General features: G+C 38.0%; 1 protein-coding gene across 4 annotated transcripts in view; it reads right to left on the reverse strand.

The window, feature by feature from the left end:
* UHRF2 (ubiquitin like with PHD and ring finger domains 2) overlaps positions 1-14,487 on the reverse strand; it is an 84,734-nt gene that overhangs the window by 1,856 nt on the left and 68,391 nt on the right. For 2 of the 4 annotated variants that reach the window (XM_070938604.1, XM_070938603.1), the window contains 8 exons: positions 10,773-10,880; positions 10,164-10,268; positions 7,671-7,777; positions 5,798-5,960; positions 3,385-3,522; positions 2,372-2,495; positions 530-693; positions 101-199 (listed from right to left, as the gene is read on the reverse strand). In XM_070938604.1, coding sequence (XP_070794705.1) covers positions 101-199; positions 530-693; positions 2,372-2,495; positions 3,385-3,522; positions 5,798-5,960; positions 7,671-7,777; positions 10,164-10,268; positions 10,773-10,880 — 1,008 coding nt within the window. Of the gene's footprint in view, positions 1-100; positions 200-529; positions 694-2,371; positions 2,496-3,384; positions 4,016-5,053; positions 5,133-5,797; positions 5,961-7,670; positions 7,778-10,163; positions 10,269-10,772; positions 10,881-14,487 lie in introns of those variants that run through there. The other 2 variants (XR_011600078.1, XM_070938605.1) reach the window with 2 other exon arrangements.

Raw genomic sequence — 14,487 nt, forward strand, 5'->3', positions numbered from 1 at the left:
CAGCACATAATTTTTCTTTCTCCTTTAAAATACTACGGTAGTTTATTTGCTTTTACAAGTTACAGTAGGACAATGTGAAAATGATCCCTGAGACACTTACTTTACAGACATTGTGCAGGCACTCTGTGGTCACTGGCTGGTAAACCAGCTCCTGGCAGCAAACGCACATAAAGGATTGTTCCAGTTTCTTCAAAAAATTCTAGGATACCATAAGGGAAAAATAATTAAGTCAAATACTGAAGTGCTCTCAATCTCTTCATAAAATAGTATTGTTTCTATATTAACCCAGACTTCTTTTCAGTCCTGGAATATAGTATTTGAAATATGTTTTCTATTTTAATAAATATACTACATATTAGCCAAATTGTGTTTTCACTTTCTGCAGTTCCTCACGCACTCTGGATGGCAGGGGAACTTTCCAGAAAAGTTGTAGGTAGAACAAAGTCCTTGCTGTTCCAGTGAAAATCCAGTGGCATGACAATAAAAGGAAACAATACAGAACATCGGTTAAAATAAAAAAAACACATACTGGTCCTTCTTTAAGAAATTTAAGAACTTCATCCCAAAGTTTCTGGTTTGGAGAATCTTCCTGTATCAACCATTGTTGTTGCTGCGTTAGCTGAAAAGCTTCTCCCTTCCCTCCATCATTCAGCTTCATTGTTTTGGCTGTGTTTGTAGGTTGCTTTATATTGTCTGGAAAAAATGTTATCAAACTACAATTATAAATTTATACTGACTCCTTCAACTACAGGTAAAGGCTTATTGATTAGATTTACCAGAAAATGTAAAATAACACCAAAACAATCTTAAATTAAAAACTTCATCCAAAACATACATCCTCTGTTGTACTCATGTTTCTGGTTATTTTGAATGTAATAAATTATATTCTGAAAATATATCCAGCTTACTTCTTCTAAGGACAACCCAATATTTGCAAAGATAGTTCTAACACAACTAGTGATCTGACACAGCAGCCCCCATTTTGGGCACCAGGGATCAGTTCTGCGGAGAAGAGGCGGTGTCGTTTTGCATGCTGCCTGCATCCCGCAGATGGGGCTTCACTTGTTTGCGTGGCCCAGTTTCTGGCATGCCGCAGACCAGTACTGGTCCATTGACAGAGAATTGGGGAACCCTGGTCTGACAGAAAGTGTTGTTTTTCTTTTAAAGATACTTTCACAGAAAAAGTAGAGATTTCCTTTTTTATGAGGGATAAATTTCAAATAGCTCGCCACAAGTAAACTGTATGATATTTGATTCAAATCTTAAATATTTAAAATAAAACTCATTCTTAAAATGCAGCAGTTCGTGTAATTACTGCACCAGCAGCGTCCATTTGTAAGGGAAACCCTGGCATCTCTGTCATAATTTTAAGGTTTGCAGAAGTAAAAGAAAAATCATGCAGGGAATTGCAAGCAATCCAGCGAAGAATGATTGGGCACAGAATGCCAGCTTATTGGAAAATTCAGAGTGAGGAACCAGAGCAAAGTTTCTTAAAATATAATATGGCTAGCAAATTGAAGAGGAACCCTGCATAGGATAACAATTAGCAAGCTACAAACAAACTTCAGGTCAGACATTGTCCTGACCTGAAAAGAACATGTATTTATTGACCTTTTTCTAGCCAAGTTATACCTCTGAAATTGAAATGACATTCAGTTTAGTGCTTCTTGAATAGCAGATCTGTGACCTCAAATTTCTTGCCTTTTTCATTTACCAGAATTTAATGCAATCTAGAACTACCCACTTTCGCTGAAACTTGATTCCTAATTAATTTATTTTCATTTGAAGCCATTATTTATAAAGGATTTAACTTTCCTTAAACTCTTTGAAATTCAGAATGCTGAACATTTAGTATATCAACATGGCTTTCTAAGTTCCTTGTCAAAACAGATCAGCATGATTATTCCCAAAGTAAAGGTGAAAACAAATATATCTGAGCAACAATGGCTAATCTATAACTGCTGGAAATAGTGATACCAAATTGGAAATATATTATGGGTGCATTTTAGAATACAAATAACTTAAGATTCTCAACACTGTACATTAAGTACAAGAATCATTTTGGAATGTGATCAATTTTCTATAAACAGAGGCTTCATAAAATGGCTTCTCTCTGAAGGTACTCATTCAGCCCTGCAGTTCACCAGCTAATTGGGAATGAAGAAGTGATGGAACAATAGATAAAACCTAGGTGGAAGATGACTCAGTAGATATCCAACTGAATACAAGGAAGAATCAATATGAAAATGTTAATTTCTTAAAGCTGACAGACATGTTAGATGTTTGATGGGACCCAGAGAAATTATGTTTCAATATGGGTTGAAATATCTTCTCTATCTGATAACTGATGGATTTAAGTTACTAGACATACCATCATTAATTGGTCTTTTCTGATTTCCATTGCTCTGTTCCATTGGTTCCTGTTTCACAGGCTGCTTTTTTACTTTATCTTTCTTGTCTTTATTCGCCATAGCTTCCCAATAGCCTTCTGGGTACTACAAAAGAAGAACATCACATCTGAGAAGTATTTACAGCAATGCCTGCATCAAAACAAGAGCATCTGGAATAGCAGTATTTTCTTAAGATCCATTATTTCAAAGACAACTCCAGAGCTTGAAGGGGAGGAAAAAAATATAATCTGAGTTAACTAATTCACAAAATGCCATCATTCCCTTGAGGCCCAAGATGAATCCTGAGTTTCTAATCAAATTTCTAACTATAACAAATAGATTGGTTGAAATTACCAGGTTTGCCTCTTTAGTAAGAAATCAAGGGGCTGTTTCCATTTTTCTATATTTTATCAATTGATCTAGGAATCCAAATGTTAACAAATGAAGTAAGTACTAGGTTTATCTACTTCAACACATTTTACATTGGGAATGATTCGTGTTTGAAGAATAGTAAGTCACATCTCGGTCTCTGAATTTTCTGAAGAACTAAGAACGCATAATCAATAGGTTCCAAGCCATTTATTGCCAGGGATGGCAGATAGGATAAAGATTTATATACTTTATATACAGTTAAGGAGCAGGAATTTCCTGATGTAAACGGTTTGTTCCCATCTAAAAACCATCTCAAAATATGAAAAAGTGTCCTCAACTATACTGCCAAAATTCAGCATTTTGTTACTGAATTTCAATCATTATTTAAAAATTATGGGGCCAGAACACAAATGTAGTCCATGTATAACCTATACGTTGTCACCTCATCATCATCATAAAAACAAGTATGGACTTCTGAACATTATAGAGAAAATATAATCCAAGTCATCTGACATCTTTAAAACAAATCTGAAGGAAATCTTCCAAGAGAGCTTCTGCTGAATATTGACTAGCTTATCTGTTTTAGCAAAACATAAAAATGATGGCAACTTTAATTTCTAACCTGCAAACTCAGGCCCAATTTCTTTGACCGGTCAATTCCTTCTGTAGTCCAAGGTGCAGGTTCAGCATCATCTCTTCTCAGAAGATAGCGCCAAACTAAAAATCCACATTTTCCAATTTCTGGCCAATATTTCACCACCTGAATTATAAAGTATAACTATCTGCTTAGATCAACTTTAAGAAACCATTTAAACACTTGTATCTAAAATGTTTAATCTAAGAAGGATATCATAGAAAATTTCCTAAATTGACAATACAAAGGTTTTTTGAAAAATCCAGTACATTAAGTAAAATGATAGTGAATGAAGGACGAAACAAAAAACAGTAGAAATAAGATTTAGACTATCGCACTTCAGTATAAATGAATTCATTTATCTGTGATTTTCTTCTTTGCTTAGTTGTGTTTTCAAAGTGGCTAACAAAATTAAAATGCAGGATACAAAATACAAAATTAAAGTATGAAATAATCAAGTATTAAAAACCTGGAGCTGCATCATGAATGCTCTTGTAATATACAGAGAGAATGGGCCAAAAAGAGTACATTCCATTATATGAATGTGGTACAGAAGAGCTTCTGAGTCCGGGGACACACACAAAAAGGCTTCTTCTGCAGATCATAACGTTCCTACAGACTTGTTAGAGAAAAGGCAATTGTTCAGGTAGTCAGGTCCTAAGCTGTGTATTATAGTTTTATTATTTTCTATTTTTTATTAAATTTATAAGCCCACCCACTCTAAAATTTAATAGCAGCACTGTATGTTTCCCATTGTTCCCATATATTTTATTAGTTAAAAGCCCAAGTGCCAACTAAAATTTCCAGGTGCTTTTTAAGGATAAATCATAATGACCAAAATGTAGCTAACATATCCTGCCAGTGCAAGTGTAGTGGGCTCTTTATCACAGCTGCAACCTTAATCAATGAGATCTTCTATTTCTGTGGAAAAGGGAGGGATGCAATGTATCCACAACAAGCTAAATTTCAACATCCAAGTATCCAAGACTCAACTAACATAAGATGGATTTCATTTGTTTCTTCATCTGCATTTAGCTCAAACTTCAGCATTTCTTTGAGGGCAAGCAGTAATCAAACTGGTGTTATCAGCATATTGATGGCATCCCACTCCAAAATTCCAGCTGTTTTAAGCAGATACTGAAGAGCATGAGGAACAAGATGGAGTCTCATGGGATGCCATAGATTCATTAGTATGAAGCAGAAGTGCCTCAGCAAAAGATCCAAAACTACTGTAAAACAGCCTAGAGAAATTAGAAGGGTCATATGTCCTATAAATTTTCCAGCATAGATAATCCACCAAGCCAGTTTTAGTCCTGTATTTAAGCTAAAAGTTAAAATTAAGATATCTGGAAGAGTAATAAAGTATTTGCCTGGAACCAATGTCCACAATTTACTCGGGAAAACTCTCTAGAAAGAAATAATGAGCAGGTGTAAATTAAGGATCCCAGAAAAGTAACCGGGATATATTTTCCTAATCTCCTTCCTAGCAGAGATCATAGGAAATGCTAGGCAGTTGACATATTACAACCAGATCTAAATCTCAACTTGAAGTGGATTTTGGATCTTTTTCATCCAAGCATATCTTGATATAACAATTTCTCTCTACATATACATTAGTTCTAGGAAAGAAACTTATGCTATCTGAAAAGCAACTTACATACAAAGGCAAGTTGAGGTATTGATCTCAATTTATCTATCTTGCTTCTGATCATCTCCACTGTGTTGTAGTGGACTTCCTAAGCAATGGTATTGTAAAGAAAGAACTTAATATTGACTTCCACAATAAGTAACCTTTGATAACCAGACTGTTTCTCTAAAAAGTATATATCCCACATTTTCTAAGAATCAAAAGGCATTTTTTTTACTGGTAGTGGCAGATTTAATTTTTTGCAAATTAAGATAAATAATAGACAAAGTTAGATGAAGAAGTTTAGAGGGCTTTTTACATAAATTGTCAAAAAGATGCCAACAGCTGAAAACTCTATTTCTAATGCTATAAACAGAAATCCATTTTTTTAAATGCACATATTATTGAATTATATATATATTCAACTTATTATCAATTCTTTCTCTCCCTCCATCACCTCAGATACATTGTGCAAAAGCTGAAATAATAGACAATCAATACAACAGTACAATAAATTGATTTTAACTGAGCATACTTTCTAGAGTGTGTTGAATCAAAAATTGCATGAACAGAAAGCTGTGCACACAAAGGGCTTTCTTTAAACCCTCTATGACAGATCAGAAGGTCACTGAATACCCGAAATGTGCCATTAGTAACATCCAGAAACCACAAAAAATTATAGACATGCACCTTTTAGATTAATATATTTTGCAGTTAAAAAAAAAGTACTTTATTATTAATATTTCCCAAGACAAACAGAAGAACAATACTTACCTTGTATATGCCATCATATCTATTGCCTTCCTCTGGTGCGTATTTGCTGATCCTTCGACCTTTTGAACTGCGAACAACTCTAACTGGTTTCCCAGCTCTCCAATTTTTAGACTCGGCTCCATTTTTGTCATCCAATGGAGCATCACAATTTAGAGCCAGGGCCCTGAAAACAATAATTTTTTAAAAGTCTTTCAACACAACAGAATATTTCTTAAAGTATTAGACCATCAGTTAGGATTATCATGACATGCCAAACCATTGCAATTTGATACTCCACAGTCAGCAGAGCATACAGTAGGCTAGTTAAGCATAGAATCACTATTGAGTCAACAGAAGTTTGTTCCTATGGAAACAGTATGCCCATTTTAAGCCTGAATGGATCCTCCTTTTTCTTCCTTCACAAAAACGTAAGAGTGCTGCATTCAGGCACTCAAAGCCTCAGCCTCCAGATGGGTGTCTGCAACATGCGGCTCCGAAGCTGCATGCAGCTCTTTTGTCCCCCTGCTGTGGCTCCCTGTCTGCTGAACCCACCGCTGGCTGGCCCCACCCCACCCCCTGCCCTCCCCTCCCAGTCACTCCTCGCCTGGCCTGAGAAGGGGATGGAGACCCGCTCCATATTCCAGAGCAGGAGTGAAGCACCCCTGTACTTGCCATATCTCACAGGCGCTTCTTCCGGCCCTTGTTGGTGCTACACGCACCTTGGTCACTCGGGGAGATGTGAGACTTGCTCTCTGCCCTGAGACACTGGCCCAGCCCGGCGGTGGCCAATGCTCTGCATTGTAATGGGCTCCAGGAGGAGGAGGGGATACCGTCTCCCCCATTGTGAAGCGCGCTAAATTTAACTGCTGGCAAGGCGTTGTGAGAGCAGTGGGGAGGTTATGGAGGTGGCAACAGCAGCAGCAGCAGCCAACCACTTTTAGAAATGATTGAAGAGGAAACACACACATGAGAGAGAGAGAGAGAGAGAGAGAGAGAGAGAGAGAGAGAGAGAGAGAGACAGAGAGACAGAGAGAGAGAGACAGAGACAGAAAGAGAAAGAGAAAGAGAAAGAGAGACAGCGAGAGAGAGATACCTGTGTTTTTGTTTTTTTTATTTGATTTGATTTATGTGCCGCCCTTCTCCGAAGACTCAGGGCGGCTTACAATGCGTTAAGCAATAGCCTTCATACTTTTGTATATTTTATACAAAGTCAGCTTATTGCCCCCACAATCTGGGTCCTCATTTTACCTACCTTAGAAAGGATGGAAGGCTGAGTCAACCTTGAGCCTTGTGAGATTTGAACTTGCAGTAATTGCAGGCAGCTGATGTTAATAACAGTGCTTTAGTCTGCTGTGCTACTAGGGCACAGAAAACACCAGGAGCCAGAAAACCTGGGTAAGCGTGGCTGGGGGAGTCATGTGACTGGATGGGACTGAATGATATCGAGTTGGCCACGCCCACCCAAGTTTTGTGGCTCCTAGTGATTTCTTTTCTGTGGGGAAACGGGTCCAAATGGCACTTTGAGTGTTTAAGGTTGCAGACCCCTGCTCTAGATGCAGGTATTCCACAATCTGAAGGGCTCCTAACTTTACTCAGCTGTTAAAACTAAATATTAAAGGTCTTCCCCCTCTGTAACCTGTTCCGCTTTATCCTTTCATCAACAAGGTAACAATAAGCAGAAATGTTTCCCCTCTACAGGAAAAGCTGCAATCCACTTTTGCTTAGCATCTTGATTTCTCACAGCACTTTAATTTTCCAAGGGAGCTCTAAGATGCTTTAGCAACCTGTAAGAGGTAACAGACTAAGGCGACTACCTGTTTGAAAGTGCAGTTTCTCCTTAAAAAATGAATGCTTGCTCCTTAAAAAACAAATAGGAAAATATTTTTAAAAGCACCTGTTCATGTGTGTTAAAGTTTGATCAAATGAATGTTCCCCAATTCTTTTATTGCCAGAAAGATCTCTTCCACCACTCCCAGTGTAAGTAAATTCATCACCTCGGTCCTATATAAGAAGATAAATTATCCTTTAAAATGTCAAATTATGATTGAGGATAGTCTGAAATATACAAGTAGAAGATGAAAATGAGTATATGCAATAACAGCTGTGCATATATAACTATACCAACACTTTATGTGGTGCTGCCACAGATATTTGGGGAGGTGTTTGTATGTTGTTATGTTCATATCTGTTTGCATACAAATGCATCTATCTAAAAACACAAAAAGCATTAACTAAGGACCAATTTACATGTGCTGCAAGAGAATACTGATAACATTCTCATTCTGAGCATAAATTTAATTTTTCAACCCAAATCTTCACATTCCATACTCTCCCATTGTATCTGTTCTATATCCAGGATAGATGTGAATGCAGCAAATTTGAATTAGTGGCAAAGAGCTGGATCTAATAACATATTTCTACATGCCAAGATATAGGAAATGCCTCTCTCAGGTCAAGTATATTATCCTCAAATTTCAGGATTAAAAGACCTGCAAAAACTTTCCAAGAACATCATTAATTGGGGGGGAGGACATCAACATATATCAATGCACCTTTTCCATCTATACTGTAAAAAATAGTGAATATGTCCATAAACTGCTTAAATACTGTATTGTGTTTGTTATTCTAAAAAAAGTTCAACTACTGTACTTGATATATTTTGGCAACACGGTATTAGCAAATCCATTCAGAAGAAGGGTGAGTTTGAACAATTTTAAATAGAGTAGAATGGCTTTGAGTGAATTTGGACCTCACAGATATGATAAATTACTAATCTTTCTCTCCCTGGCTATATCCTTTCCACAAGATGTAAACTATCCTCCCCTCCAAAATAATTTAATGAAGCACTTAGGATGACTTAAAAGTTTAACTGGTTCAAGGGTGGTGAGCATGAATTAAATCTGTTTGAGAGCTATTATTCTTCTGTGGTTGTTTTGGGAAATAAAGAAAAATATTTGAAGGCTTATGCACCTTTCTTTTCCTTTGAAGTATTCTGATTTTTGGCATCAGCTATTCAGTAAAAATGCATTTTACTTTCACATCACCTCAGTAATAACTAAGCAGCATTTAATGGCAAATGATACCAATAAACTAAAAGGAGTCTGTAACAACATTACTAGTATACTGTCTGTATAATTGTAAGCCTAAGGAAATAGGCCTACACAAAACACACAACAAGTACATTATATCTTCTTGAGCTACTTTGTATACAAACACGAATCATGGATAATAAATAAAAAGAAGCATTAATTAAATATCAAAGCATGCCAGTTAGCACCAATTCAATGCTATCAGGTGTACCTGACTAAATCAACCAAACGTTGTAGCAGTTGATAATCTGGATTTACACAATAAAAAGCTGTTAATAAATTATCTAGTAAATAGAAATGTTTTATAACATTTCATAAGCAACTTATGAAAGCCAAAATGCTAGTAAATGTTCAAAATAAAATTATATGAATGTATTTTTGGTTGCACCACTGAAATACTTTTTTTTTTCATTTGCTAGATACCTTTCCCATCTTTATTTTGTGCAGCTCAAAGTGCTATCTTCAACCCTGGCAACTTTAAGACCTGTGGAGGTCAACTCCCAGAATTCCCCAGCCAGCCATACTGGCTGAGGAATTCTAGGAGTTGACCTCCACAGGTCTTAAAGTTACCAAGATTAGAGACCCCTGGTAAATAAAATATTCCCTCCTCCCATTTTCTTCACAAAACAGCACTGCAAAGTACATTGGACTGAGAGAGTATGATTGGCCCAAAATCACCCAACTGCCTTCCTTTTTAAATGTTTTCCCTCTATTGTTACAATTATTGCATAAACCCTGAACAAAGGTCAGAAATAAAAAATAGAATATCTTGCGTAATAAAAGAATACATTGTAAAAAGAAGTATTCTGTACACTAGTGCCCTTTCCTGCTTCCTTTAATTTCTCTTCCAACATTAACTACTACCTAGATATTCAAACTTTGCTTTACATTTTTACAATTATTGCTCATATTCTGTTTTCCTTTCTATAGTATGACAATGTAACTACAGCTTCATTCTAAGTCTCCAATACTAATCTCTGTTGCCAAAAACAACTCCTAGCAACAGAAAGAAATATCATGTCCTGCCTCTGGCTAAATATCAATTCTGATCTGGCTGGAGAAGGTGAATCATTCGAGCTGTCAATTTAATAAACCTCTATAATTTTTCTCTCCTTCTCCAGTCAGAATCTCAGTATAGCTGAATGCTGGGACCCACTGTCATTTTGCTAACACAAAAATATATCCATTTTAAACATTAAAAAAACATTTTTACCAGCATGTTTGTATCTTTACATAAGATGAGATAAAACAATCAAATAGAGCATCAATACATAAACTAATCAGAATATAGAACTTACAACTTCATCTTCAAATCCTCCAGCCAACACAAGAGAGTACGCTCCATCGTTACTACGTCCATGGATTCCACCAACATGAGGTCTATGAACACCTGCTTCACTCACCTTTAAAATAAACAAGTTTAAAATATGTTCCTATTTTTAATAGCATAAGTAAAATATCAGTGCATCTAATTAAAATACTTTAATCTTGTTTTCCTGAACAAATATACTCAAAAGCTATTGAATTGTACACAAAACACTTCCCAGTTTCAAAAATATTTCGTCATATATTATAATGCTGACATTTTTTAAAAAGTAAATTTAAAACCTGAGTCCATAGAGCAGTAAATGTATTTTTGGCAATTATCCAAGACAAAAGTTTATCTTACAATAAAGATATTAACCCAGCATCACAAAAGATTATCTTATATTAATATACTGATGGGTTCCTGTCAATAAATCTGAAATCACAATGGGAAAAATTCAAAAGCAGCTACTACTACAATGTAAGAATTAACTGGCCTCAAATACGACATGAAAACCCAAGTAATGATTTATGCACTCATGCAAATGACACAATGGTGAAACAAGAGTAGAAACCAATATATAGAAAATATATCTACATACCTGCACTCTAAATTTCCATGTTGCTCCAACAGGAACACCAGGTATAGGTCCATAATGGTTAGAAGGAACAATAGTGCATTCCTTAGTACGGCCAACACAGGCCATGCCCTACCATCATCAGGAGAACAAAGCAAGCAATTAATCATAGTAATTGTGAACATTTATGAACAAATACGGGTTTAAGCAATGTTTTAGTTTACAGCTTATTGAGATAAGGGTATTCAAGAGCTGTTTTGAAACCAGACTGTTGATAAAAAAAAAAAAATGATCGGGGAGTTAAAGTTTTTTTTTCTTTCTATATGTTTGTTAGATGCTATATCCTGTATTTGCTCTGGGAAGTCCGGGGGGGGGGGGGTCAGGGGAGGAGGGAAGGGAAAACATGTGTAAAGAATCTGGAGAGGTTCTTGGAGTTTACATAACTGTTTGTTTTTTTTTAAAAAAAGAGGTTGTTAATTTGTAAATGTGATTGTACAATCCATATATGGAAAGATGGCAAACAGTTTACATTTTTCTTGTAAAAATGTTTTTTCTCTTGTAAAACTCTTTAATAAAAAAAAATGATCGCAGTTGACTTTGCTCATTTCTTTGGAGAACAGCTACTATGAATTATACATAAAATCAGCAAACTTCCCTATTAGCAGCACATAAAAGATAACATGAAAATTAAATTGTTTATCAGAACGGCTGTCGTTATTCAGCATAATCACAAGACTTTATGCCTTATTATCACTGAGTGAGGGTGGTCCTGGCCCAATCATTATTGATAAATGTGGACTTCTACCGTATTTTTCAGAGTATAAGACGCACTTTTTTCCCTCCTAAAAGAGGCTGAAAATTTGGGTGCTTCTTATATTCTGAATGTAGCTTTTTCAAAGCTTTTTTTCAGTCCTAACAAGGCGCTAGCGAGTGAAGCAATCTCTGCACTTCTGTGCTTTGCCTGCTCCCTCCAACCCTCAGCTATGAAGCTTTTTTACAGCCCTAACGAGGTGCTAGCGAGTGAAGCGCTTTGCCTGCTCCCACCGACTCTCAGCTGTGAAGTTTTTTTTCAGCCCTAACGAGGTGCTAGCGAGTGAAGCGATCTCCGTGGTTTGCCTGCTTTTCTAATTGTTTCTCTCTCCAAAGATCAGTTGTGTTTTAGAAGCTGCTTTTTATCCCAGCAAAACCAGCAAACTAATGTGCCAAAGCTGACCAGACTAAGGATGCTAGCCAGATAAATACCTGGTAGGAAAATTTTCTTTTCCTATTTTCCTCCCCAAAAACTAAGCTGCGTCTTATACTCCGGTGCGTCTTATACTCCGAAAAATAAGTTTATTAAATTGCGTCCAAAAACTGACTAGAACCCAGTTAAGAATTTAAATCAAATATTATCCATCTTCACTGTTGTATTTTCAACTAACTGAATATCTGAAATATTCTTTTTCAAAATCATTCACATACAAAGCATTGCAATATTCATGTTTGAGAAATAAACTAAATAATACAATAATAATATGCTAAAATAGTCAAAACATCTATTTTCATGTAATTGGAACTGTAAATGACATAGTAATCTAAAATAATCAAAAGCTATTGTAAATAATTTGGGGTTCTTTGACATAAATAAATAAAATAAAATAAATAATAGCCAGCAACCAGATTTTTTAAATGATTATAGTTACTTTTAAAAACTACTCTAAAATAACAAACTTCATTTGACTTTGCTAGCAAAATGGAAAGGAATAGGCGTTGGTCCTACCTGAATACCATTTCTAGTAGAGCTGGAAAAGAGCATTCAGAGTGGGTAGTAGCTCTATGTTCTGCATGTAGACTGAGCACGTGATCTTCATTTGCATTCCTGGTCACTCCCTCGCCTGGTGCTTCCCCAGTTTGGCAAAGGTCAAATGATGCATAGACTTGTGTCTTGTAAAAGAGGAGCCCCCCCCCCCAGACTGTGGACCAGACCTTAGTAAGGGTGAGGCTGGATGCTCTCTTCCAGCTCTACTAGAAATGACGTTCAGGTAGGACCAACGCCCATTCTCCCTAGAGCTGGATCAAGAGCATCCAGAGTGGGACATACCAAAGCCAGCCTGTCCCTTTAATGGGTGGATAGCGTCTGGTCCTAAGTCCCCCCAGTGTTATGGACCTTCTCAATGACCCTCCTCCCAAAGGCCACTTCCGCTGAAGCGAAGGTGTCCAACTTATAATGCCGAATGAATGGTGGGGGGGAAGGACCATGTGGCCGTTTGACACACCTCAACAGAGGCCTGTGTCACCCATGCCGCTGTGGTAGCCGCACTCCTGGTCGAGTGGACCCTTATTCAGCTGGGAGTTGGGAGGGCCTGTACCTCATACGCCTTGGCTATGCAGGCCCTCAACCACCAACCCACCGTTGCAGGAGTGACCTTGTTGCCTAATGTTGATGGTTGGAATGAAAGAAATAATGATTCTGTCCATAAGAATGAAGCCATATGTTTGATATAAATATGGAGGGCCCTTCTGACATCCAAGGCATGCAACCTGAGTTCAAGGGCCTGTCGAAGCTCCAGGCAAAAGTTTGGTAGGACCAACTCCTGCGCCCTGTGAAACCAAGTGTTAACTTGGGTATGAAAGAAGAGTCCAGCCGCAGTACGACCCTGTCCTGGTGAAAGATGCATAAGTCCTGTCTTATTGATAAGGTAACCAGTTCTGAGATCCTGCAGGCTGAGGTGATGGCAATGAGGAACGCCACCTTGAGTGCTAGAAAATGCAGTGTGGCTGACCATAAAGGTTCAAAGGGGCTGCCAGTGAGGGCTTGCAGGACCTTAGTCAGATCCCAGATGGGATACCTATGGACTGGAGGGCACAAATTAGTGGCCCCCCTAAGAAATCTGCATACCGTGGGATGTCTAGAAAGTGATTCCCTTGTTCCTAGGGATACAACAGAAGACAACGCTGCAACCTGTCTTTTGATGGTGTTGGGTGTCAACCCTTTATCTAACCACTCCTGGAGCAACTCCAGGACCTGGGCCACTGAAGCTCTCGATGGATCAATTTGTAGCCTGGAGCACCATATCCAGAAAGACCACCAGGTTGTGTTGTGTATTCTAGATGTGGATTGTCATCTGGATGCCTGAATGATGTGAATAACCCTGGGAGAGAAATGTTTGTTCCTCAGGGCCCGCCACTCAATCACCAGGTGGTCAGTTATAGCCATTGGGGTTGTGGGTGGATCAAGGCCCCTTGACTTAGATGGATTCTGTCATCCAGAATTCTCCAAGGCCGTTCTACCGATAGACTCATCAGATCAGCGAACCAGGGCCTCCTGGGCCAATGAGGAGCCAGGAGGATCACCTCCATCTTTTCCTCCAACAGCTTCCTGGTGAATGCTGGAATCAGGGGAAGAGGAGGAAAAGCGTACAGAAGACCTGGAGGCCAAGGGGAACAGAAGGCATCTAGCCCTTTTGCTCCTTGTGTCCGGTATCTGCTGAAGAAGCTAGAGAGCTGGGAATTTTCCTGGAATGCAAACAGATCCAGGACCAGAGTCCCGTACTGATCCGATAGTTGTTGAAACAGCGAGGGATGTAATCGCCATTCCGCTTGATCCACTGTCTCTCTGCTGAGCCTGTCTGCCTGTACATTCAGAACCCCTGAGATGTGCTCGGCCTTCAATGACAGAAGGTGCCGCTCTGCCCAGAGACTCAGCTGACCTGCTTCTGCCATGCGGGACCTGGAATGTGTCCCTCCTTGACGATTGATG

Source organism: Pituophis catenifer, unplaced genomic scaffold (assembly GCF_029215685.1).
Source record: "Pituophis catenifer annectens isolate HBS135680 unplaced genomic scaffold, rPitCat1.0.hap2 SCAF_2, whole genome shotgun sequence".
Lineage (NCBI taxonomy): Eukaryota > Metazoa > Chordata > Lepidosauria > Squamata > Colubridae > Pituophis > Pituophis catenifer.